The sequence below is a fragment of the Lathamus discolor genome, chromosome 2 (genome assembly GCF_037157495.1).
Source record: "Lathamus discolor isolate bLatDis1 chromosome 2, bLatDis1.hap1, whole genome shotgun sequence".
NCBI classification, from domain to species: domain Eukaryota; kingdom Metazoa; phylum Chordata; class Aves; order Psittaciformes; family Psittacidae; genus Lathamus; species Lathamus discolor.
Genome location: NC_088885.1, coordinates 31,754,684 through 31,781,598, shown reverse-complemented (window position 1 = coordinate 31,781,598; position 26,915 = coordinate 31,754,684). Strand labels below are relative to the sequence as shown.

At 38.7% G+C, this 26,915-nt stretch overlaps 1 protein-coding gene across 1 annotated transcript; it reads right to left on the bottom strand.

Annotated features, from left to right (window-relative positions):
- Positions 1–202: 202 nt before the first annotated feature.
- SP4 (Sp4 transcription factor) lies at positions 203–25,751 on the bottom strand. Its single transcript, XM_065666300.1, has 6 exons — positions 25,183–25,751; positions 24,401–24,501; positions 22,356–23,910; positions 5,636–5,864; positions 5,201–5,400; positions 203–3,712 (listed from the first exon to the last, which is right to left on the bottom strand). The coding sequence occupies exons 1-6, from the start codon at positions 25,187–25,189 to the stop codon at positions 3,465–3,467; spliced, it is 2,340 nt and encodes a 779-aa protein (XP_065522372.1). The 5' UTR covers positions 25,190–25,751; the 3' UTR covers positions 203–3,464.
- Positions 25,752–26,915: the final 1,164 nt, after the last annotated feature.

The window sequence follows — 26,915 nt, the reverse complement described above, 5'->3', positions numbered from 1 at the left end:
TGCTGGCTTAATTCCCTGCTGGGAGTCTGCCAGTTGGGAAACGCTGACCAGCAAGTACAGGTCTTAATTACACAAATCCAGAAGCTACTGCCAATCTTTTCCCATTGAGAAGCATTTGCTTTCTAGTGTTCTTGATGAACAGATTATCACTCAAACATAATTTATTGCTGCTTTATATTGTAAGTAATTAAATGAAGAAACCTTTTAAACTCAAGGGAATTTTAATAAGTTACTTGCAAAATGTTATTGCAGGCAACAACTTGTACATGATTTTAATTCCAAACCCACCAAAAAAATAATACAAATCAGCATTGTAAAAGTGTCAAATTAATGCCTTACAGGCTTTGCTGGCAGAATTAATTTCTAAATTCTAGATGTGGGGAAATGTTACTCTCCTTTTTTTCCTTTTCCTTTTTTTTTTTTTTTTTAGAAAAATTTACAAGTGAAATATTACTACAAAACTTTTTTGTAAGGAAGTTTTCCAAAACATTTACATTTTTACCATCAACTATTTTTCTGTTTCAAAATCATTATGTAGATTTAATACCCTATGCTGCACATCAATTCTTGCAGGATGACAATTCAGTGACATGCATAAAAAAAACACCACAAGGCATTAAAATGAAGACTTAAATACAAATATTGTTGCAATAAAACAGTTATAAAATTGAAAAATAGGACCTAAACATCATGCTTACTTAGCTTTGACTTTTTCTCCTAGATTACACACTTTTATTACTGCTCTCATGAAAGAATGTGATAAATAATGACTTAACACCAATTTCTAATGGAATCGGCAACACATACATGAACCTAACCGAAGTATATTGTAAGAAAAAAACTATTCTAACACTGAAGTTCTACCATGGTAAATACACTTTGCACTGATAATTACAATAAAGCAAAATTTTTAATGGTGTCAGAGGGAATGAACAGTGAAATGCCATTAAACAAGATACTACTGCACATCTGTGCCCTATTACAACAGCTATGTCCCACTGAGTCAAATAAAGGACATTGAAATTTACGATCCTTTTAAGACAGAAAAATGGATTCAGAATGGTATGCAGAACAGACTGTCAAAATGTTTCTAATTCCAGCAATAAAATGTGCACCTGCTAACACAAGTTAATGTACTTGAGACACTATGAAGCCAACCAGATTGATATTTTGATACATCTATAATAGATTCATTGCAAATTAAAAATTACTTCAGTTTCCTATCTGCATACATAAGTATGCATGAAAAAATTATATATGAAATGGTTGTGCAGAATGCTCATAACTTCAGCTTACAAAAATTGTCAGCTTCTAGGAAACATGGTATTAACATTAGGAAAGTTCTTCTTTGCATAAAGAAATTTATAGCACTGATTGTGAAACATAATGATAAAATATATATTTGATGTTTTATTTCCTATATAATAAAATTAACAGTTAATACTACCTAAAGTTCATCTGTATTAAATGTAACATCTAATTGATTCCGATGTACTTTAAATAAAATATACAAAATAATGTACAAAACCCAACTAAGATTTAAAGACTCTATTACAAGTCTACAAAAGCTTTAAGAAACTTGAAATTTATAACCACAGTGTAAAATTGCTTTTCTTTAATCTCAAAGCTTTTTATGTAAACTGAAAGTATAAAATACCCTCAGCTTAGTATTTTGCTACAAAGGGCTGGCCTAAAGTGTACACAGTGTAAACAATGATTGGTATTTCTCTTGCTTCAAAAATACAGAAAACACCACAAGACTGATAAAGTATTCACATGAGAAGTATATGTTTTGTAAGGGAATGCACAAGGTATCTGTTCTGTCCTTCAAACCAACAGCTACCACACATTCTACCTTTCATAATCTGCAGGGGAAAAAAAAGTAATCTTACCCTTCTTGCACTGTACTTCCTTTAGTTATATAAAAATATTTTGGTGTATAAATTTTTTTAAAAACTGGTCATGAGAATTATTACCAAATGACTGTATGTGTAAAGGGTTACATTTATGTCTATGGGCACAATTAAAAATCCTGACTATGAAATATTTGGCCACCTTTCCTCCTTGTACGAACTGGAGTTTTCACATAGAAAATGCATTTTGTTTTTCATTTCCTCTATTTTTCTTTTAAACTGGCACATCTGAAAATGGAGCCAAACCTTTGAAATCAAAAGCCGTGTAGTAAAAAGATAAGTATATTCCTCTTTCCCCAGTTGGTTTAATGGTTGGAGGCTCAATGTAAGATTTGACAGGTAACAGGTATTTATTACCAACCCATGTATTATCCTTGAAAAGAAAATAAAGACAGTAATATTCAGGGGAAAAGAGAGAAAACATTTACTTTCAATACCTTTTCTTGGTTAAAATGTGATAATTAATTCTTTTCTTTGGCTATTAAGTCAAAGCATAAAGAACTCAAGCACATTAACCACTGTGTAATAAACTAATATTTACAGAGAGAAGATGCTGGAGAATGAGCTACAACACTCAATTGTTTGATTAATTTCCATGAATTCTAACAAAATTAAAACATCCAAATAATTAAAATTTTCAGGTTTTTGTGATACGTTACTTATGAGTTAGAAAAGGACCACAGATGTTTTAAAATATAATGAATTGAAATACTCAAAATTAACACAAAAGTTGCCGTATTCATTTTTCATCCTACATAATGATATCACCACTTTAGTAAAATCTCACATTAATCTCTTTCTAAGGTTTTATCTTTCCTAGTGTATACACGAATTCTACATAACCTTAGCTCTCCAAACAAAGAGAGGAATTAGAACTGACTGATTGTCATTTATACACACTACTATAATGCAGTGGTCAAAATCAATCTGAGGCCCACCTCAGAACCAGTCTGCAGCATGCATCATCCAGCTGCAGTTTGTGTAATTCCAAAATTTGAGAAAAGACAGCCAAAATCAACTGACGTGTTCTATGGACTGAGCAAAACCCTAAAATATTTCCACTGTTCAACCTGTAATGCTTTGCTGTGCCTTGTGGGAAAAGGATGGTCGCATGAAAATATTACAAATTTATTTTAATAACAAAGTACCTTCATCAAATGATACTAATCCCAGCCAAGGTCCACCCTGTTTTATATAGATATTATCTGGTTTTATAAACATATTACCATCCAATGCTAAAATCGGGGGTGGAAGTTCATTTAAAACCATTACATGATATACAGACATATAACTAAAAAAGTACAGTATGGAAACAATATTCCCCCATCTGTTTATCCAGGACATCAATTTGCGCTGTTTGTATTTTTTAAATTTTAGTCTTTTTGCACCAGTGTACACTTCCCATGCTGACCCTCCAACCTGGAACACTTGCAGAAGTCATAACTGAAAATGTGATTTCCTGCTCTGTAATCCACTTTACCAGCCCACATCCATATCCTGAAAGGTATGTAAACGTAAGTGCAGCACAAGGCGTCCATATAAGTGATCCTTTCAGAATTCTTCCATGTTTGTTGAAACATTAGGGGTTGCTGGGTTTGAATCTTGAGAAATGGCAGCAACAGTGACAATTCTTGGAGAACCAAGAACCTCAGTAACTGAAGAGTCCAGTTCTCCTGAGGTAACAATAGCAAGAGCTGTTCCACCACCCTTCTTGTTCTGATGAGTTTTGACATGTTTTGAGAGATGGTCACTTCGCATAAACCTTTTAGAACATTCTGGACACTCAAATCTCTTTTCACCTTTTTTAAAAGAACAAAACCAAAATGTTACTGAAAGAGAGCACTGAACACTGCTTGATCATTTGAATCTGACACTTTTCTAGTCAACATTTGAAGAGTCTTTTAAAGGATACAAAGTTTTCTTCTCTACCTGTCGGATTTCCAGGTGTGTTCTGTTCAGTCACAGGCCTTTGGCAATCTACTCTTCACTACTAAAACATTCTCAACAAATATTTCCTATGCTATGATTGTCTGGTGAGCAGTTTGAATTTCAGGTCACCAGAGAATTTTCATAAACTTCCATAAACCTGACAGAGTAGGAAAGAAAAAAAGCCCTGAAAGAATAACTTAATAACATTTTTTAAAAACGCTTTTGTTATTTAGATCTTTTTGTTATTGAAGAGAATATGGAAACATGATTCCCAAAGCTTCATGAGGATGTACAAGACCTACATCAAAACCGGTAAGTTCAACATACTAAAAAGTCCTGTCATTGCTCAAATGTAATTAGCACTTAAGACTTCAAGTGCTATCTTCTTTTCAAGCTGTGGGAGGGGACAGACAACTTCTTGGGACTAGAAACAAGAAGGTTGATAAAATTTTCAGTTTCTAGAAGGTCCACCTTTCCAATTTGAACTCTTATGAGAACAGGCTTTACCAGTTCTCACTTGGAACTTCAGGAAACTTCCCAAGAAGACCAAGTCTGATGTATGGACTAGGCTAATATATTGCTTAAGTATTGAGCTAGTCCAAATGAGGAGATAACAGCCCTGGTCCATGGCCAATCCTATGTGATCAGAGGGCAGGAGCACCTCTCCTATGAAGATGGGCTGAGGGAGTTGTGATTTTTCAGCCTGGAGAGAAGGCTCAGGGGAGATCTTAGAGCAGCTTCCAGCGCCTAAAGGGGGCCTACAAGAAATCTGAAGAGAGACTTCTTACAAAAGGGCATGTAATGATAGGACAAGGAGGAATGGCTTTAAACTGACAGAGAGTAGATTTAGATTAGATATTAGAAAGAAATTATTCTCTGTGAGGGTGGTGAGGCACTGGCACAGGATGCCCAGAGAAGTTGTGTCTGAACCATCCCTGGAAGTGTTCAAGGCCTGGTTGGACAGGGCTTTGAGCAACCTTGTCTAGTGGAAGGAAGCCCCCCCATGGCAGAGGGACTGGATCTAGATGATCTTTGAGGTACCTTCCCACCAAAATCATTGTACGACACATGCCTGATAAAAACCTAAATTTAGATCAGGCACTAGTTAATGTACATCAGCTGTATGTGATGAAACAGTCATCTTTTTCTAGTTTGAATAGATCTCATTTTATTTCATTTCAGTCAGCTTGATTTGATAAAAACTGAAATCTGCCACTTCCTCTATTTTAAAGTTAATTTATTTACATTTAAGAGCAGTTTTCAAAGATCCTAATGAGTGAGAACTTTGATATCACTATTTAACCATGGCCATATGATTCAGACTTGCTACACTATGCATACAAAGAGAGCTAACCAACCTGTGTGGGTTCTTCTGTGTCTCTGTAACTCATCACTCCTTGTAAATCTTTTGCCACAAAACATCCAGTTGCATACAAATGGTCTTTCACCAGTATGCCAGCGCAGATGTGCTCGAAGATGAGATGTCTTGCCATAAACTTTTCCACATCCTTCAATATGGCAAATATGTTGTTTCTTTTTTCCTGGCTCATTGCTGCCTCTAAAAAGATCAAATTTAAACAGCTAAGTAATTATATTCCAAGATATTATTAGCTATTAGGAACAATATTTTATGCTAGTAGAGACAATTATAATCCCCTGTCTAAAAAGAAATACATAAACATAATTCCTAGTAGAAAACATTAAGAAAGTAGGCAGTATAAGAAAATCTCATGCCCAAATGAGGTGAGCCATGATAAAACACCTAAATACGTACTGATAGAATTTACATTTACCTTCCTTCTCCTTCTCTGCAATTAGGACATGAGCAAGCAACTCTTCTCAATCTCTTGCCAGGTTGCACTTCCTGGTCGGAAGCTTGTTGAGCTTGTTGTAGCTGCACTTGTGTTATCTGATCAGGACTAACAGCACCAATTGCTGCATTAGCAATGCCGCCTACTGCTACAGTAACAGGAGCTATTGTGGCTTGCTGTACTTTCACTCCATCCTGTCCTTGCTGTTGACCTGTAGAATATGAAAGTATGTGTACCTTTTATTAGCAACTTCAATACATGAAATGCACAGATCAACTTTCTGCATTTTATAGAACAAAAATCCACCTAAAGTTAAGGGAAGCCACAAAACAAACATTAAATCTAGACATTTTCCTGAAGCACTACCGCAGTACTTCGCTTAGGTAGCCCTGTTTAATGTAATTTGTTATTAGAACAGTACAAGACCACTAATTACTGGCTGATATTAAGAAATACAAACTAGTATATCATTTTCTTTTTTTCAAAAATTGAGATAAATGAGAAACTATTAAATAAAATCTTACACAGAAATATTAAACTACTGCCAATTAATGTCTCACTAATAACCTTTGAAAACACATCTACATTCAGAAAACTACAATTTGCTAATTATAAAAGTTGATTTATGGCATATACAGAATTGTCACCTACAACCTGTTCTGACTCAACAGAGCCACAAAGGAAGTTTCACAAACTAGACTTGAACAAGCTACCATGCCAGAGCTCTGCAGGTGTTTTTCCACAGGTTTCTCCATCTGGGATGGGGTAATCCTGCTTATACGTACCAACTAGGGGAACAGGCTGGAGAGTAGTCCTGCAGAAAGAGAACTGGAGTTTGGGTTGATGACAAATTGAGTATGAATCAACAGTGTGCCCTGGCAGCCAAAAGGCACCAGCTGTGTCCTAGGGTGCATCAAGCACAGCATAGCTAGCCAGTTGAGGGATTGTCCAACTCTACACTGTACTGCTGCAGCCACACCTCAATTACAGTGTGCAGTTTGGGTGCCTCAATACAAGGACATCCAACTACTAAAGCTGAGAGTATGACTTACGAGGAACAGCCGAGGTCACTTGGTTTGTTCAGTCTGGGGAAAAGAAGGCTGAGGGCTGCCCCCCTTGCAGTCTACACCTTCCTCAAGGTGGGCAGGAGAGGGGGAGGTGCTGATCTCCCTCTGGTGACCAGCAATGGGACACATGGAAATGGAATGAAGCTGCACGAGGAAAAGTTCAGGTTGGACATTAGGAAAAGTTTCTTCAGCTGGGAGGGTGGTTGGTTACTGGAATAGGCTTCCCAGGAAAGTGATCATAGAACCGAGCCTGTCAGGGTTTAAGTGTCTGGATGATGCTCTTAGTCATACGCTTTAGTGTTCGGTGGTCCTGTGAGCAGCAGGGAGTTGGATTCAGTGATCCTTATGGGCCCCTTCCAACTCAACCTATGATTCTATGAGTTTGTTTTGCAGAAGGGAGTATTTTTAAGACTGGAAAAGCAGTTTGATTGAATCAAATATAACTCTAACACTGACTTGATGGATTAAGAATTCAGTTTCATTGCATAAATTCATTGATCTCATTTGCTTTCTTGATGAAAGGAAATCAGAATTATTTTGCTTTAATATCAAGACAGTAAAGACTATTCCAATACAGGTAACATATGTAGTTTCTTGAACAGCAGGGCAATATATTAAAAAAGTTAGTACTGTACAGTCTAGGAAAATAATGCGACAAATTAAATGTGCTGCAGAGATAAGACTTACAGCCACTGTCTGACAACACTGAATACCAGTCCTGCCAGTAACAGGAATGTGACAAAACATCATTAGATGCTGCCATATTCAAAAGTTCAGTGCCTTCATACAAGTGGGAAATAAGAGTAAACACTACAGACTTATTGAGAGTGTAATGACCAACCACACCTCCTGAGAATAGACCATAGTATTTTAAGACTTGAAGAGTCCTCAGTATGAAGACATTTGTTTAAAACTTAGAAATCCCCTGGAGGTAATATGAGAGATTCAGACAAATTCAAATGGGTTCTCCGACTTCTCAAGCTTCCATAACAGACACCATCTATGGGGATAAGACTAAGAACACGATTTGAAGTCTAAACTGCCTAGCTACCAAATGAGCTCATATACAGCATAGCATAGGATAATGACCACTTCATTCACATGATTGCTGAGGAGCAATATATGCTTTGTTAGGCTGTCTTGTATAACATCATGATAACAGCCATAGATGAAACCTAACACAAACCCCCTAACACCACCACATACACACAGACAGGTTAGGCCTAAAGAACCTGATATACAGAGAACCTCCCTAAATGACTTGACCATACTCTAACAAGCCACTGCTGGCTACAGGATATAGGATAAGTATATCTCATTATTAGGTGAGTACACCAAGTTACCTTGAAGCACTGACCAAATTTTCTCAGTTATCTCTCTTAGTTTCTTCCTGGTACTTGCACCCGATTGGCCTAGATACAGATAAACATAGCTTCCTTATTTTCTTAAGCAGGCCATAATTATTGGCACATGCTAAGTACTTTTGGTACTTAGAACAAGGAATAAACCCAGAAGACTTAACACTTGAATCCCACTTGCTGTTGGACAGATAGATAGTAAAACAAACAAACAATCTTTTAGAAGTCTGGTATTCACAAAATAGGAACCATAGAAAAAGAATTACAGGCTTAATCTTGAGTGCAGAGTCTTATTAATATGTCTAGGGTAGAACAAAGTCTTTCTTTTCATAATAAATTTAGATCCGGTCCACTGTTATTTATTCCATATTCTAATGAGAAAGAAAAGCACTTATGAGAATTCTTGAAGAATATGATATGTCAAGAAAGACATTATGGCATAAATTAATATAGTAGTATCTAGTACTTGGGTCTAACAGTGGCAGAAGAGGACACAAGAGCTTCCAAAGTACTAGTCCAGAGGCAATTACTTTCCAGGCTGTTAAGCTGCTGAAGTACTGACTGAGTGCTATGAATAGCCAGAGTCAAAAAAGGCTGATCATTTTTGTTATATCTAATGCTCATCTTAACATGATAACATGATGGCTTGTGTTGAAAACCAGTTGCAGTTTTTGGTTAGCCAAAAGTAAATAAATTAACAGGAAGAACTTGCTCAGATTGTCTCTGGCAAAACACATTCCACACTCTCTGTTAAACATACTCAAGATGCAAACTCCTTTAATTCACAGAGCTGCACTATAAATTATAAGCCTACGAGTGGTCACTGCAAAAATTAAAGGTGTAACAGACATTATGGCCACACCTACGGCAGCCTCTTATTCTGGTTTCACTATCAGTCACATTTTCAAGTACATTAACAGGAAATATCCCTTGTCATTACAATCTGTTAGAGGGATGATTCCAGCCATGTCACAAAGTCCTATTTGAGAAAAAACGTCCTAGGACCTAAGCATTCTGTTGTCACAGCACAGCTGAAGAGCATGTTTTTCTCAGTTTTTCCCTTCTCTCCAATTTTCTTGAATTGATATTACAGTTTCAATGCAACTTCCCCTCGCAAGGCTGCTAGAGCAAGGCTTTCCAAGATGTGAATTAAGGCACATGAGCTTTGAGGAGGATGACTCCTTGATTCCTTTTTTTTTTTCCATTGTGGTTGCTGCTAATGAATGTCCAACACATAACTCTTGCTGGATCTGGCCAATCCACATTTATGGGTAGCCTGTTCAACATTTCTAAAAAACCAATATATTGTGCTGATTCAATGTAAATCAACTTTCAGTCTCTAAGTCACGAGATGATAAACCACACAAAGGTCTTCTGATACTTCTTCAGTGCTGACACATCCTTTATCTGCCCCAGACTTTCCCTCTCCCATGTGAGGACCACACGTATTTTGCAATACAAGATGCACACTATCGAGCTACAACCTTAATCTATTTATTAAACGCAATATAGAGTTATGTCTAAGTTCTTCACAATAACTGTAAAGGTGACAATAAAAATACAAAAGAAAATGCCAAAGTAGGGTTGCTTAGGTAGACAATTACATTATCCATATGGTTTCAGTTAAACACTGATTAAATAACTGCTCTTTAGATGGCATTAGCAAAGGTATTACAGTCCGATTTTCTTCTTTAAATTTATCTCACCAAGTTGTTATTTTAAACTCCCTTCCTTTGGATTCCACTTACTAAATTCAAAACAAAAGGTTCTGAAACACTCAAAGTGTCACACAAGTCTCCCTATTTAAAGATCTAGTGTATAATATTCCATAAGCAAATCTCTGCTTTTTGAAACATAAGAGTAACTGAAGGAAAGCACACATCTCTGATAAATATTCTTTGCCAGAGCTTTATGTAGTTATCAGAAAACATTAATAAGTTCAGTAATGTGATTCCTGGACTTAATTTTTGTTTTGTACTCCTGGAAGAGCATTGCAACAATATACCACACTAGTAATATACAGAAGAGAAAGAAATGCATCTATTCTCATTTTTAAATTGTTAAACAAAAAATTATTTATTCTTTTGCTTTGAGAGTAAAATGAATGGATTTTAGGCCAGTTGAAAAAACTTTTGAAGAGCAATCAGAAAATTTTCACAAGCCAACTGACTGAACATGCCCTAGACTAAATCTCTACATGAGCCTGCTATGGTCTTGGGTTGTATGGGACTTGGTTGTGTTTTTTTTTTTTTTTTTGTTGCGTTTTTTTGGGTTTTTTTAATATATGCTAGAATCCACTCTGGATCCCTAATGGCTTTAACTTTTACATCATTAATACTTATTAAGGAAGATAAGGAAGTTTCACTATTTCTTAATTCAAGTTTACTGAAGATGTAACTGTTAATACAAGTTTGTCAGCAGCAACAAAATTGTATCACAGCAATTTCTAAAAGTTTATAAAAATTAGGATTTTTCAAGAGAGAGAATCTAGATATAAATTAGCTTTTTATTTGAAACAAAGCCTGAGTATTCTAAAAACAGGTGGCTGAGATCATGTTATCCACATAGAAAGAGAATTATTTATTGATGCTTTCTAGATGGAGAAATGAAGACCCATTAAAAATAATCCAAATGCGTTCTTACTAGGGGCATTGAAATACCATGTAAAGCCTTCTAGAAATTCTGCTACAATCCTGACATCACTTGACACTGCTTCTTGCTGACATACTCCAAACCACAAGACTTGATATCACTATACTTCACCATTCATAATTAAACCTTTCAGTAACAAGAGCTCTCATATTTCAACACATTTAAGAAAAAGGTCTAAACAAATCATTATATGAGGGAACAAAGTCACACTTCAGTTTACATATGTTATCCTGTACAAGTTGTTAAAGCAGTCACTGCACATTTACACCTGCTTTTAAGATAAAATGTTTTTATCAAGTTCCCATGATTCCTTTAAAATTGATTTCCTGAAATTGTGAAACATTCTAGATTAACAAAGTCATCACTGAACTTCTGTATGTCTGAACTTTATTATACATGCTGGCAGGTTATAATGTTAAGCTACAACAAAATGTTAGTGTGCAAAACACTAATGCAATTACTCAATTGTATCTCATTTTCTATCAGATCTAAGTTCTCTCTTTCTTTTGGGTAGTGACCATGGCAATTTGACTACAGGACAACATGCAGACAACAAAGCAACCTGATATTGTATTTATTTTGCAAATGAAGTGCAATTGCACTCATTGCACTATTGCAAATATGATTATGACTAAACATAATTAAGAATAACTTTATAGAAATTTATAAAGCTTCTCAAATTGAAGAACCTGAGTGATTTTAGCTGCTAATCTTTTCCCTTTAAGCAGCTAATTAAATGCATTACTTATTAAGTTACAGGATTATCACAGAATCACAGAATCACAGAATCCCAAGGGTTGGAAGGGACCTAAAAAGATCATCTAGTCCAACCCCCCTGCAAGAGCAGGGTAACCTACAGTACATCACACAGGAACTTGTCCAGGCGGGCCTTGAATATCTCCAGTGTAGGAGACTCCACAACCCCCCTGGGCAACCTGTTCCAGTGCTCTGTCACTCTTACAGTAAAGAAGTTCTTCCTGATGTTAACGTGGAACTTCCTATGCTCCAGTTTACACCCATTGCCCCTTGTCCTATCACTGGATATCACTGAAAAAAGCATTGCACATCCTTTGTTCTTCAGCAACACTCAGCTTTCCAATTTTGCAGTAAAACTGCATCTTAGCAGTTACAACTCATACACACTGTCCCCATACACAAGTCCAATATATTCATGCAAAAAAAAAAAATCACAAATTTTAAGTAATTAGCACAGAGCCAAATAATACATACATAGACACACAAATCTCAATCAATTTTAGGCTTCAAAACTAATCACTGAAATAACAATCTCCCATAACACCACGTGGATGATTAAAGAAAGCTACAGCATGGTACCTAGGAAGTACTTTACTACAGAGTAATTGACCACTGAGGATTGCTGCAGGCTTGGCTATCCACTGTAAGTTAAAACAAGTTTCCTTTTACTACACATTTCACCTGCATTCCTATTCCTATTCACCTGAAGCAGCAAGCATGAAAAACTACTCTTTGAGGCAAATGGGGCAGAAAGGGAAGAAAAGGACTTAACTTTAATGATCCACAGAAACCATGGGAGTCAAGCTTTAGAAAAATGAATCTTGGAAACAAAAGAAATTGAAGGCTAAGAAAAGGATACTTCTAGTTTCTCATACTTGGTTTCCCACAATAATTTTAGATTACCTGTTCTTCTGCAACCAGCATTCACCAGTCAAAAAGATGACAGCATTAATGACAGAGTTGCTTCTGTAGCATGCACCTACTGCAAAATCTGTGGAACACTTTGCGAAATAGAGCTGGAACAATTAATGTTGCAAAAAAAGAAAATTTGTTCAACTACATATTCTAAAAATGAAAGAGAAGGTCACAAGTGATGTTCATAAGTCAATGTATATTACTGCAGGACAGCTAAGTCAAGTCAATAACAGCCCACAGAGTTCCAAAGCTCTACAAGCATCAGAGCCGATGCAACAGTTCACCTATTCAACAACTTACTGATGCGAAGCAATGGGGGAAAAGAGATTTTTCATCTCCTCTTCCCCTGCATACACCAAGTACAGTCAGCTTGCCAATATCCTTTACTCTAATATTATTTTTCCAGTGACATACATCTGAATTATAATATTTTATATATTTACACATATTAATTTTATATTTATTTATAATACAACATATTTATATTATAACGTTTTGTATCTTAATTAAAATATAGCCAAGGTTTAAAAACTTAGAAAAAGTCTGTGGTAATATTTTATAGTCAGAGATAAGTTTTTACATAGAAGACTATACAATTCAGTACTACTTAAGTGGTGCACAGACAACTCTGCCCTGTCTCCTACCCTGACGCACTCGTTTATAAGGGCTTTTGAAGAAACTATATGTGATAGAGGAGGAATTCTTCAGAATATAAACTTTACATGGGCTGATGCATGGGACCCACACATTCTGTTAGAGAAGGTCAGTTTGGAGTAGAGAAAGGAATTGGATACACCCACCTACTACAATAAATTTGGGTCAGCACAGCATCCAGATGCTACTACAAGCAGAAAGTTCCCAGTGCAAACTGTAGCATCAACTAGACATCTGTCTTTTCTACCTCCTACAGGAACATCCCAGCAAGTTTCTATCTTTTGCCTGTTGCCAACTTGGACAGGATTTGCAGGAATTCGTTATCTTCTCCTCCAAATGCTTCTTGTATGAAATGTCTCAGTGTGTTCAAAAATTACTGAACAGCATCATAATTATGCTCAACTTCTGTGAAAAACACCACTTAAAAGCATGAAATTTAAGGCAGTAAAAAGTAAGTTTTGGGGGTTTTAACACCTTAAACTTATTTTTTTTTCCTTTTATGCAAGAATTTTACCAGCAACACAAAGACAAAACAGTACCCCAAAAGTTTAATGAAGGTACTTTAATGACTCTTCAAAAACATAAGCTCTACCCAAGTGCTTTAGGACAATCTAACGTCTCTTCAGTACTTTGAGAGAGAAAAGAAGTTTTCCTACCTAGTAGTATCTTTCATTGAACTAAAAGCCAGCTTTCTTTTTATTACTTTTTAAACATCGTAAAGAGCTGCCAGAAATGCAAGACACAAAGACCTGCACAGAAACATGATCAACCCTGGAATTACAGTTTCACAAACTTTAGTCTTCCACAACAGAGTTGAGGTTTCAGTCAAAGCAAGGACGGGACACCATGGCTTCAAACGGAAAGAAAATATGGTCAATTTATTAGACTTTTTAAAGACAAAGCTAGAATCAAACAAAACAGACAAACAAAAAAACCCCAAACAAACAAAAGACCCCCACCAAACCAACCAACCAACAAAAACCCACAAACCCCAACCAAACAAAACAACCAAGCAAGTGCCTGTTTTACACAGTTCTGCCACATGGAAATTAAAATACTGGTCTCTCAGGAAGTGTGTTTTTTTATCATTTCAGTTCAATTTCTGCATATCACCATGGAAATAAGAATAGCCTAATCCTGAAAGGATAGAAGGAGGCTGACATGAAAAAATGCAAGCTAAATTTCCAGCACTCAGTATTTTGGAAGTAAAGGTGTGTGTGTGGGGATGATTGGTTGTGTTTTGTGGGGGCTTTTGACTACAGTTTAGCTAGCTGGCATATTTTACACTTGAAGGTTCATCAATGTCCTTGTATTAAGCGTTTTGCATTTTGGCTATATGAAATGTTACCTTTATATTGATCAAGATGAAAGTAAATATGCCTGTATGCACAGGAGAGATTAGTTAACAGTTACATACATGGAAAATCAACAGAAAGGAAGATAGCTGACTTTAAAACTAAGTTAAGTTGTATAGCAGTCAAGAAGTTATTCACAATTAAATAAAAAAACAAAACCAAAAAAACAACAAACAAACCAAACCACTGGCAAGGTGATTAAAAGTTATCAGGCAAAACAAGATTCATGAAACAATTTAAAAGACCTGTTACAGTAGGACAAAACATGAGACACAGCATATGGGTTGATAGGCTAACCAATACAAAAAGCACTTTGTTTATTAAAGATGTAAGAACTGTAACTTTGTTACAGCCTTCAGCAGGCAAGGACCAACAGAGCTACATATTATAGAATTACAATAGAAGGACCATATAAACCTGTAAGATACAAACCCTAAGAAGCTCTGCTATCATCTCCTGTAACATTGTTATCCCTATAAAACCATAATCGCCATTCCTGGTTCAGAAAAAAATGAAGAGCTTGACGTCCTCATCAGTTACTTCCCGATGACCAAACAAACAAGACAAGGCCGATATTTCTTAAACTTCAGTATTTTGTTCAAGGGAAATGTAGTCACATCATCACTTGAAACGATAATTAAGGAAAGTCAGACTTGTTCCTACGATGTACCCTATGTTGGTTTTGTGTGGGGTTTTTTTAGCAGGAGGATATTAATTTATTTTTTTTCTTTATAACAAAATGATAATCTGCCAGTCTAAGTATGCATGTTGGGATAACATGCTTTACCAATGACCAGCTGATCAAGGGTATACAACTTACCCAGTCAACAGTATTAAGCACCACTGGAAACACCATTCTTAAGAATAGATGCATACAGAAATCCATGTAACTATATAATTATACCCCAAAGTAACCTAAAACTAAAAACTATATATCCGAACTCAGCATGTGCTGAGATGCTACTTTTCTCAAGAGAATGTATATGTCCAGAGCTATTGTTTTGGTTAAAGTGTCATGACACAAGCAAAATATTAATTATAAAAACTGCAATTTCTTATGCAGTCCTGACTACTTCCAAAGCTACTGTGCTACAGCATATAAACAGAACAACTTTTACTAACTAAATTATCCATTAAAATAACTGACTGCTGAAAACCAGTTGTTTTTCAACAGTAATATTTATAATTGAAATTAACATTCCCTTTAGAACACAAGGTCATATTCCATTATATAAGTAAATTTTTCAATACTCACCATTGCCATTTAACATTTTTAATATATTAAATCAGTATTAATGGATTTATCTTATCTAGCAGTACCAAAATGATATGAAGCTTAGTACTCCATAATATAAGTTCCACTGAGGACACTATTGAGATCGGATTTTTAATATGCTTCTTACTGCCCCTGTGCCCCAGGTAGTAATGGAAGAATGAGAAGGTTAGTTTAGCATGGATCTAAGCATCATTAATTAAAAATAAAAAATACAAACAGGCTGATGAAGATGTGCAGTGTCATTCAGTTTGCTTGCTTGACATTTTCTAAACATGAAAGTTAAGCCAATTCATTTCCTGTTCTATGTGCTCTCATTTCTGACAGGAAGGAATGAGAGAGTGGATGGCAAAACCTGATATTCACAGAGAGTGCACTTGTAGTGATGAAACATTTTTAGAAGACCCATACTCTAATATGGAAACATAGTTTTATTAACATTATTCTTTGAAGACTTAGGGACTTACATTTAATCTAAACTTGCAATTTAATTTAATTGAAGTTAATAGGTTTCTAATTAGTTGTTTCTATGCTATTTCACTTAGGAATTCTAAGCAAAGTTGGTACTTGAAATGCTTCCTCTTCCCATTTTATCTACAAGCAATGCTGAAGTCAGGCACTGCAATCCATAGGTCAGGCAGAAAAGACTTGTTTTACTGAGGCATTTTTACCAGTTTATTCTCCATATATATATTCTCCAGGAACTGTATGTTGATACTTCATTTTTAAGCTACCATCACCAAGACAAATGTTTGTTTTCTTCAGCATAGTTTGTTATTAAACTGTTTCTGCAACTGTTTTAAATACAGTTAAAAAAAAAAACAAAAACAAACATCTCCGAACTAAACCACTTTTTGTCATTAGACGATTAAATGTTTCTCCTATAATTATTCCAAAGCATTTGAAAGGGATGCCAGTGCTACAATATTTAGAACACTGTGGTTCCGCAACCATTCTCAGCTCAAGACAACCTGAGAACAGTTGTAAGTGACCTTTCATGACTTTGGAAAAATTACACGAAATGTCCATACTCCTCCCAGCTACACCCTCAGAATGCCAAGTAGTACACTAAGTAAAAAGCTAGGAAAGAGTCCTGCATTTTTCCTGCGTTTGTGGAAAACAGTTCAGTGCTTTGTACTTCTCTTCTTACTGCAGTTCCCATAGCTTGCAGCTTGATTATTTCAAGGTGTTTGCTACAGCTTGGTTGCAATAAACATCTAGAGGAACACTGGATATTACTAAAAAGCATCAAATAGGGTCAGAAACACCTTTGACTCTTAAATTCATAGAATCATAGAGCAGTTTGGGTTGAAAGGGACCTTAAATATCATCTACTTCCAACCCCCTCTGCCACAGACAGGGACAACTTGCACTAGACCAGGTTGCTTTACGTCCCATCCAACCCCGCCTTGAACACTGCCAGGGATGGGGCAGCCACAGCTTCTCTGGGCACCCTGTGCCAGTGCCTCACCACCCTCACAGTGAAGAGTTTCTTCCTTATGTCCAGTCTAAAACTTATAGCTTGACAATACTACCAGAACTATCTGGTTCCATGATCTGACCAGGCACAGAAGTGCAGCTGACAGATTGGCAGTTCTCAGAGTCCTTCTTTTTACACTTCTTAAAAATGTGCATGATATTTCCCTCCTTCCAGTCACTACTCTCAACTTACACGCATTTAATTTTATGTATAATTTTATTCCTGCTTAAAGAATTTGCTACAGTGTTTCAAATTCCTCTGCAAAGTTTGAACCAGAACAATAGTAATATCTAAACAATGTCTTCAGTGCCACACAAGAAGAGTAAATAATGAAGAAAAAGACCTTGAAGACAGGCTGGATTTGGATGCAGACAAATGAGAAAAAGCACAAGAAAGCAGGAGGAGACCTTCAGATACTGACAAATTGCTTAACTACTAATAGTAGTGCAATACAAGTAGCTAGTCAAACAGAAAACTGCCTTAGTAAGTGACATAACTACACAATATGAAACAGAAGGACATGGCTCATTATGTTCTTATTGGGGTGTTTTAAAAACTCTTGGTATTGGACTTCATTGTCATTAATAACTGTTTTAGAGTCTACATTGCATCCCTGCAAGACTTGAAATATTCCAGTTCCAGTACTGCCAGGCAACAGACTGTTCCACTGAACAGAAGTCATTTCTCCAGGTCATTTTGGTGGATAAACTCCAAATTCCCCATAATTCAGGCCATGCCACTACTCATCTTAAACAAAAGGGCTTGAATTTGAGTCACAAGTGATGGAACGTGGCGACTTTCACCTAAAGCAACTAACTACACTTGGACTGAATATACATAAAGTACAGATAATATTTTTCACTATTTCTAAAATAAGTGTCAGTACACTTTTGTATGGGAAAAACACCATCATCATGTAACAAGATTATTTCAAAATGAACAGTTAGGCTAGATACAAGTATGGGGTTCTTTAATTGTTGGTTTGGATTTTATTATGTAAGAAACAGGGAATTATTCTGAAAAGACATCTCCAACACCACCACTAAATATCCCACTGTCAGCAAAAACAGTAAGTTCAGAAAAAAACGTGGTAGCATTTCTGAAGGCTCAAGTAAAGAAATCCTACAGACAGAACACAAGACTTTCACAGGAAAGCCACCAATACTCAGCATTTCATTACAGCTCAACTGTCTCGCTTTACCTCACCCCATATTCTTCAGCATCCATAAATGGTCATGATCTGTCCTATTCTTAACACAAATATACTCCAAGCAAAATGTGTTGAGGGACAAAAAAAAAAACCCACAAAAAACTTAGCCCACCAAAAGGAAATAGCTTTATGAACTATATATTTTTCTTAGAATCCAATACTAAATAAAACAAGTTCCTTTCACATAATCACTTATATTGCCATTAATACATCTAGACAAACAAAACAGCATGAAAATAAGCTTTAAAAAAGCAAAGAATACCTTACTTTAAGAAGAGGATGTGAACCGGGATGGGGACAGGAATGCTTTGAACTTGCACCTACAGCTGTAACAGCAGAAACCTTGAAAAAAGGCAAGGGAACTTTGCAGTATGCACTGTCCCCCAAGCTCCTAGGGGCTACATTCAGGAAGTCACCAGCTAGTAACATTAAAGACTATCCTGTTTCACAGGGAACAGTGTACAAAACAAGTCATATAGCACAGAAGAAATACAGTTGACTTTATACAGAACTAGCTTGCCATGACTGATCTCATAGCAAGGCAGGTATTTGTCCAAGTAAACAAAACTGTCCTTATATAGTCCATTGTTTGATTAGCTGTTAATTAAATAATTGTTTAAAGATCTGTTTTTAAGGCTTAGATACTTGGTTTCCATCTTCTCATCCAGTTTTCTTCTGTGCATTTAATTACTCCTTTGACTTACATTTTGTATATCTTCTCAGCAAAGACAGAATCACACAAATGTGTAGACTGGAAGGGACCCGATGATTCCAGAGGTCCAACCCCCTGCTCAAACAGAACTATGTCTAGACAGCTTTTGAATATCTTCAAGATGAAGAATATACAACAACTCTGGGCAACCCTGAGTCACTGCTTATTCACTCTCACAGTAAAAAAAAAATAAATTTTTCCTCTACATCACTGATATCAAATGACTTTTCTCTCAGGCCAAGAAGTGAAAGGATGTGAGAACTTCTCTGCTTTGCCCTGCTTTTTGACCACACACAACATAACCCAAGTGTGATACTTACCACGAACAACATTTAAACTTTTAACTAAAAAAAAAAAAAAAAAAAACACATGCAAGAAAATCCCCAAATGCACTTATTCATCTTGCTTGGGTTACAGTAGAACCTATATACCTTGGAACCACAGAATTTGAATAAAAAAGGTTATAAATGTTATATTTTACTCTGCTTTTTATTTGAAGATTTTAATATTTTTCTTCCCAATGTGACATTTATCTCTTTTGGAATTTAGAATCCATTTGACACAAAAGAAGGAAAAAAATTAAAACATAACGTCTTTCTCAAAATAGTTCTGTAATTCTATAACTTAACATTTTCATAATAAAGCTAAGAATTGTTGTTATTTGCAGTTTATTTAATGTTCTATTGTTTTACTATTTCATTTACTACTGAAAAACTAAGAAAAGGTACGTAAATTACCCCATTGTAGAAATACCTAGGATAACCGATATACAACACTCATAAAAGAACAGTTATTTCAGACAAGTACTTATTGCAATTCCCACCCTACCCCTGAAACTCAGCTGGCTTGATTGGTTGGGTTTGCCTGAAAGACAAAGTAACTTTTTACCCCTAACAAAGTTAGGGCATCTGAATCAATGCATGTGATGAGTCCTTCACACATTCTTTTCCCTGACACTTCCTGGACATCCTCATACAACACATTTCTAACACCTACTTCTACTGCTCATCTGTAGAAAACAAGCCACTTTTGCAGAGTCCAATTAATGTACAAAAGACTTCATGTTGGCAAACTCAAGTACGAAAGGAAAAGTAGTCTGCAGATGTTGAAGTAACTGAGCTGTTCTTTTTTTCATAAAGGTGTCCTGAAACCATAATAGCAAAAAGCATTTCAAATAAAAACCAACCAAACACAAACACAAAAAAAACCCAGAAAAATCCAAGTTAGTTTATACCCCTGATCAAGACAGCTTATTCCTTTTAAGTGGCAAGAAAAGTTATGATTTTAGCATGTTTGCAATTTTCTACTTCATAATCATTCTTTCCTTGAATATTTAATATAGCATTAAGGACTGTACATCATGTTCTTCACACTGCTTTCCATGCTACTGTGTCCCCCATTCCCAGAGGACAGCAACAGGAAGATTCACAGGAGAGAGGCAGAGATAAATAAGAGAATGAAATTTTAACCAATTTCTCACATTCTCAAAGTTTGTTATTTCTCCATAGCCTAAAGCCTTGGGGAACAGAAATACTACCTTATATACGAAGGAATGGAGAAAAGGTTGGAGGATTCACTGCTGCTAGCATAAAATTAAAAATACTGTGGAAACAGCTGTGAGGCCCACAAGGGGAAGGGGTAAGGTGTATGGAAGTGGAGGGGGATTCAGTGGTCACAAAGCCTAAGTTAATATATGAACCCTATATGACTGATGCTTGGCTTCTCTAGGGCAATATTTGTGACTCATTCCCCTACTTTCATACTCGGTTATAAATCTCAATCCCTTTATTTTCCAAGGGACATCACCATGTGTTAGCAGAGGTACAGTCAAAATAACAGAGCAAGACAATATCCAGAATCTCTTGTTCTAATATCTACTAGTGCACACTAAACACCCTTAGGAAGCAGGAAAGACCTGCATGTAGAAAGGTTCTTCCTGTACGCCCAAACCTATGCAGTTCCCAAACTGGATTCCTATGAAGAAGTCCCTGCCAAGGTAGGGACTTTTGTCTAACAACAGTAGTCAACTAATATCTTCCAATCAAGAAAAAATTTTTACAAGGCAAACTGCACTGCAAGATGTTGTAGCAGCTGGTCAGCTCCAGCTAACTGAAGCTTCTTTTTGAACCATTACAACTAAATACAAGATCAAGATTTTAATTTTGATTATCCAGATTAACATTTCTGTAACACTCCTTAAGTAAGCCAGGTTTAGTGCATCTAACCCAGCTCTTCATATTTCAACATGCCATCAAGTGCCAAAGAATACCATAGCAAACTGAATTCTCCTAATGGCAAATTTCTTATTATCAAACTATGTTTGGTCTCCTCAAAAATATTTCAATTAAGGGGAACAACAATTTGCTCAGTTAAACATTTCTCACCTTACCATACGATTATTAAGAAAAAGGCCACAGGTTAAGAGTCAACAGGATACTAGCATTTGCTTATGCAGACCAGACAGTAGCTAAACATTTTTCTTACAGTTTTATACTGAGTGTGCCCATAGTTGGCTGCTGTTAAGACAAGAGTTCATTGTAACTACTACAGAAAGCAACTTGTATGAAATAAAACTAACCTCCTGTAAGTGGTTATCAAACTAGCAGAGAGAACCCCTCAATCAAGTTTTATCTGAAACATTAAAAGTTTGCAAATTCCATGTAGATTTGCCCTTGTGGGACACTGCAAAGACCTTGCAGAGAGTTTACTTTAGAACTAAGCTCTGTTATCCAGCCTAGGGCCTTTTAATAGCCCCTTTCCCAACTATTAGGCCAGCATAACCAAAGAGGCATTTCATAATAAGTATCAAGAGCTCATCAGCAAGTACTGAGGTACTGTTACCAATTGTTTTATTCTTTTTTAAAAGAAGTCACAGGAACTCTGCTGTTCCATTTCAACTGGCACAAGTGGTAATTTTAGCTCAATGTTTAAGTGAACTGTCAGCTATTTTAAAATCTGAATTTTAATGACAAGTATAAGTTATTTCCTCACACTTAAAGGTTTAATACTTATTACAGAAAATCCTGGAAAAAAAATAAATTAACTTAAAACTGTCTGGTATTCTTCCAATAGTTAAAAAAAAAAAAAAAAACAAAACCAAACCAAACCAAAAAGCCCAAAAAACCAAAACCACACCAAAATAAACAACCCACAAAACAAACAAACAAACCACAAATGCAAAACCAAAACAAGACTAACAAACAAGCAAAAACCCCCAAATATAACACAAAAAATTAAAAAAACAACCCAAAACTTTTTCAGACCACTCACCTGCAACACTGGTAATGGTAACAGGAACTCCTTGAACTTGAACACCTGCAGCACCCAGATTTGCAACACTTACTGTTTGAAGATTAGGTACGGAAGCAAGCTGGGCAGCATTCAGCGTGATGGGGGTACCAGCAACAGCCACTGGTGCTATCTGGGCAATGGTTGTGCTACCACTTGAAGACACAGGGGTAATGGTTAGCTGTTGGGCTAACCCAGCATTTTGAACTTGAAGATTTGAAAGGCTTTGCAGATTCTGAACCTGTACAGTTTGCCAGCTGATCTGCCCTGATGGTGTTAAGGTTGGAGCCCTGATGAGCACCTGAGTTGGACTCACTGTCTGCAGCTGAACATTCTGCAAAGGCTGCTGCTGGATGGTCTGTATAGTCTGCCCTGACTGGAGCTGAAATGACTGTGGAGAAATGGCCTGAATAATCTGCTGTTGAGGTTGCTGGATCTGTATCTGCTGCAGAATAGGCTGTCCTACGATCTGGACCTGCTGAAGGGAACCTGACTGATCTTGAACATTCTGCAGTCCATTGGACTGAAGCTGACTGGAGCTCTGGGCTTCCGAGTCTGTAGCAGTTGCCTGAGGCTCTTCAGTCGTCTGCTCTGAACTGCTGCCTGCTGTGCTTGTGTATTGGCCTGTTTCTGCAGAGCTTACTAGCGTGTCACTGCTGGTTAGAGATGTTGAGGCAGTGGTTGTAGAGGTGGAAGATGAGGAAGGAGACTCTGGCATTGTACTACCAGAGGCAGAAGTGACAGGTGTAGATGCTAGCTGACTTCCATTGGAAACTCCACTCTCAGTAGACTGGCCAACTTGACCTGAACCTCCTCCAGCTGCCACATTGTTTATCACTGGCAATGCTAGTGTTACCCCACCAATGTTTATAGGTAATGTTGTTACAACTTGAGCCTGAGTACCAGGAATAGTTTGCAGTTGCAGCGGTATAGAAACACCAGGCCTAATTTGGACTGGTACTGCCTGATTTGCTAGGTTTTGAGCAATAACATTCCCAGAAGCTGTCCTATTTGCAGTTGTGAGGATAGCTTGATTATTCCCTGCAGGAATAAGCTGAATTTGACCCTGTATGTCTTGTAGGCCAGTAGCATTAGATGGATTGATTTGTAGTTGCTGACCTTCTGTTGTCTGGATCTGTGGGATTACTTGGTATTGGACATTACCACTTGGATTTTGTACTTGAATGACCTGGAACTGTCCAGGGGTTGTTGCAGATGAACTGCTTGATTTGGTTTTTGAAGGAGATGTACTGTCATTGTTACTGCTGGAGGGACTTCCTGCCCTTGAGGCAACAGAAGATCCTTGAGCAACATTATTTTCTTTTGAAGCAGAAGGCGCAGCAGCAACAAGCTGCCAAGCATTTCCAGAGAGCTGAGTTGTTACCAATTCTAACTGCTGTGGCTGATTTTGAAGCTGCACCAAACCTTGGTTGGGATCTATAATAATCTGCTGCTGTCCAGTTCCTTGATTCTCACCAGGAGTTCCTATTTTGCTGCAGGTGGCTGCTAGCAAAGCGAGAGGTGAAGGCTGAGAATCCTACCCACAAAGAGACAAAATAGAAGAGATTCAGAAGAGCATGAGTACGAACCATCAGAAGTAAGCATTTTAAGTTTATACAGGAAGCAGGAAAAAAAAAAAAGTGCTTCTGCATAGAGACCAATGATTTAGCTCTGAATAAGGAAGTACATATTTCTGTAAGTAATCTTTAAACATAAAGCCCACAATTATCAACGAATATGTGACAGACAGGACCTCAACTGCATCCCTCAATCCAATATTTCACCTGCCCCCACCCCAAAAATTAAAAGAAAATCTTTAAAAATGCTTCTATTACATGGAAAGCTGCTGATCACTGCAGAGTCCAATCAAAAAAACCCATGTTCAGGAGATAAAAATATTGCCCCAACCAACTATGTTTCACCCAACCCAAAGAAAGATGTCTTGAGCAGGAAATGCCACTGGCTGAACATTTCATTTTAAATGCTAATAGTTTGGGCACTTTCCTATTCGTGTGTGCGTGCTTTACCTGTGAGCCTCCAGATTTCCCTTTTTTATTATTATTGTTGTTATTCTCTGCCTCTGGAGATTTCTCACCCTCTGTGGGCATAGCTTCCTCCTTCTTTTGATCTGCAAAAATATCAAGTGTAACAGGTTAATTATTCACCTTCATTTATACAACAATAAAACCTACAAGCATATCCTTTTTGGTTCCCAGCTTGTTGCCTTTTCCTCTTCATAAAAACAACAGAGCAAATCATTATTACAAAAGAATGAGTCCTAAGAAACGTGGTTTGAAACCCAGCCCCATGGGGGCTGGAGAGTTAACACCCAGAAAGGGGAGGTTTGGTTTTCTCTCCCAGAGACAGCAGGAAAAAAAACACCCACAACCCTCCTCCTCCTCCTGCCCCCTAAAGCATCGACGGCCACTCAGTGGCCGTCGATGCTTTAGGGGGCAGGAGGAGGAGGAGGGTTGTGCATGGGAGGGAAAGAGGGAGGAAAAGAGGAATGAAAGAGGGAGGGATGTGCACAGGAGGGAGGGTTAGTGAAGAAAGAGGGAATGGAGGAGGGAGGCACGGCGAAGGCGAATCGCAGGGGCAGACAGTGGAGGACGAGAAGAAAGGGGGCATGCGAGGAAGCGGCTCGGATGGGTGGAGGGGCAACGGGAGAAAAGCGGGGTAAGAAGGGAGAGAAGCAAGGAAGAAAAGGAAAAATTCAGGAGGGCGGGATAGAGGGGGGATGAAGGGTGGAGGGAGGAGCAGAGGGAGGGAGGGGTGTGCACAGGAGGGAGAGAGGGAGGGGGTTACATACCACTCATCCCGCATTAATGCCCCGCTGAGGCGCCGCTCTAGGGGGGAGGAGAAGGAGGAGGAGGCGGAGGGTGGGGTGTGGGTGTGGGTAGCGGTAGCGGGGAGAAGGCCGGTCGCAGCCGGAGCTGGGAGGAGCGGGACGGCCTATTTTTCCACGAATGGCCGCCGCTGGGCTGTGGCGTAGCTGCCTCTCTCTCCGCCCGCCGCCGCCGCCGGCCTCAGCCCACCGCCTTGACTGACAGCTGCGGAACGGCTGGGCGGCGAGTGGAGGGGCGACCGAGCGGGGGCGGGGCCCGCCAGGGCCCAACCGACGCCCACTGAGGAGGAAACCGAGTCCAGCCGCCAGCCTCTCGGCCGCGCCGCTCCGCCTCAGGCCGGCTCCCCACGCCAGAGGCATAGGAGGCGGGGGCGGGACACGGCGCCCAGTGAGCCCAGCCCCGGCAGACGGCGGGACAGGCACCAGACCCTCGTCGTCTTCCTCCTCCTTCTCCTCCTCTTCTGGCCGGCCGAGAGGGGGCGTGGCCTCCGAATCGCGCGCCTCTGGGGCGGGGGCGGCGGCTGCGAGCTGCCGGGGCTCCCGCGCTCGTGCGGATCTTTGACGGCGCGATGGGGCGGGCCGTGGGGCGGAGCCCGGCAGGAACCGGACCGTACCCCGCTCCGGGGCGGCCCGCAGAGGATCAAGCCGTGAGACGAGAGGGCGGGCACTGGCTTCTTCCCTTCCCATTGGCTCTAGCCGCAGAGGGGCGTACGTGGGGCACTCTGGGATATGTAGTTCTGTGCTGGTGCCGTGGCGGTGGCGCATGCGCAGAGAAGATGGGAGTCCGGTGTTTGGTGGGGGAGCAAGCCGTGGCGGGTACTTTTGGCCGCAGTCAGCAGCCAGCGTGGCCTGTGAGGCCCTGTCGGACTGGAGAGGGGAGCGAGACTGCGGGTCGGGTCGGGTCGGGTTGGGTTGGGTCGGGTCGGGTCGGGTCGGGTCGGGTCAGGTCAGGTTAGGTCAGGTCAGGTCAGGTTAGGTCAGGTCAGGTCAGCGCTTTGCAAATCCTCCCTGCACATTTACGAAGCTGGAGCCAGCCCCCAGCAGCCTGTGGTGGGTCAGAAGGATGGAGTACCTCTCCTATGAGAATACAAGACTGCGGAGACGTTAATGCAGCTTTTCAGTCCTTAAAAGGGGCCTACAAGAAAGATAGGGAAGACTTTTTAGCAGGGCTTGTTATGATAGAATGAGAAGTAATGGTATTAAAATAAAAGACAGGAGATTCAGTCTGGATGTGAGGAAAAAGTTCTTTACTATGAGAATGGTAAAACACTGGTGCAGTTTGCCCAGAGAAGTGGTAGATGCCCCATCCCTGGAGTCATTCAGGGTCAGGCTGGATGTGGTTCTGGGCAACCTGATCTAGTTGAACATGCCCCTGCTCATTGCAGGGGATTGGACTAGATGACCTCTGAAGGTTCCTTCCAACCCAAACTTCTATGACCTACAAAAGCTAGTAGCGTGGCAAAGCCTGTTAACACCATTCAAGTTTGGCAGAAATGTAATTGTGGTACACCTGTGCAGCTCTGTCAGCTTACATTTTCTGTTCTACATGCCTGAATTCTTTGTCAAGTAATACTGAGCGTCTACCAACCACAAATTGGTGACAACAGTTGCCAAAGGATTTCTTTACCAGCTGTTAATGGTTTCATCCTTCAAAGGGATGAGGATGCCCTCAATCTCCATCCCAAGCTTCCAGCACA

Coding starts and splice junctions, on each gene's coding strand:
- SP4 (XM_065666300.1), bottom strand. Junction 23,911..24,400: donor GGAAATCTGGAGGCTCACAG/GTAAAGCACGCA, acceptor CTTTGTGGGTAG/GATTCTCAGCCTTCACCTCT. Junction 3,713..5,200: donor ACACAGAAGAACCCACACAG/GTTGGTTAGCTC, acceptor CTTTTAAAAAAG/GTGAAAAGAGATTTGAGTGT.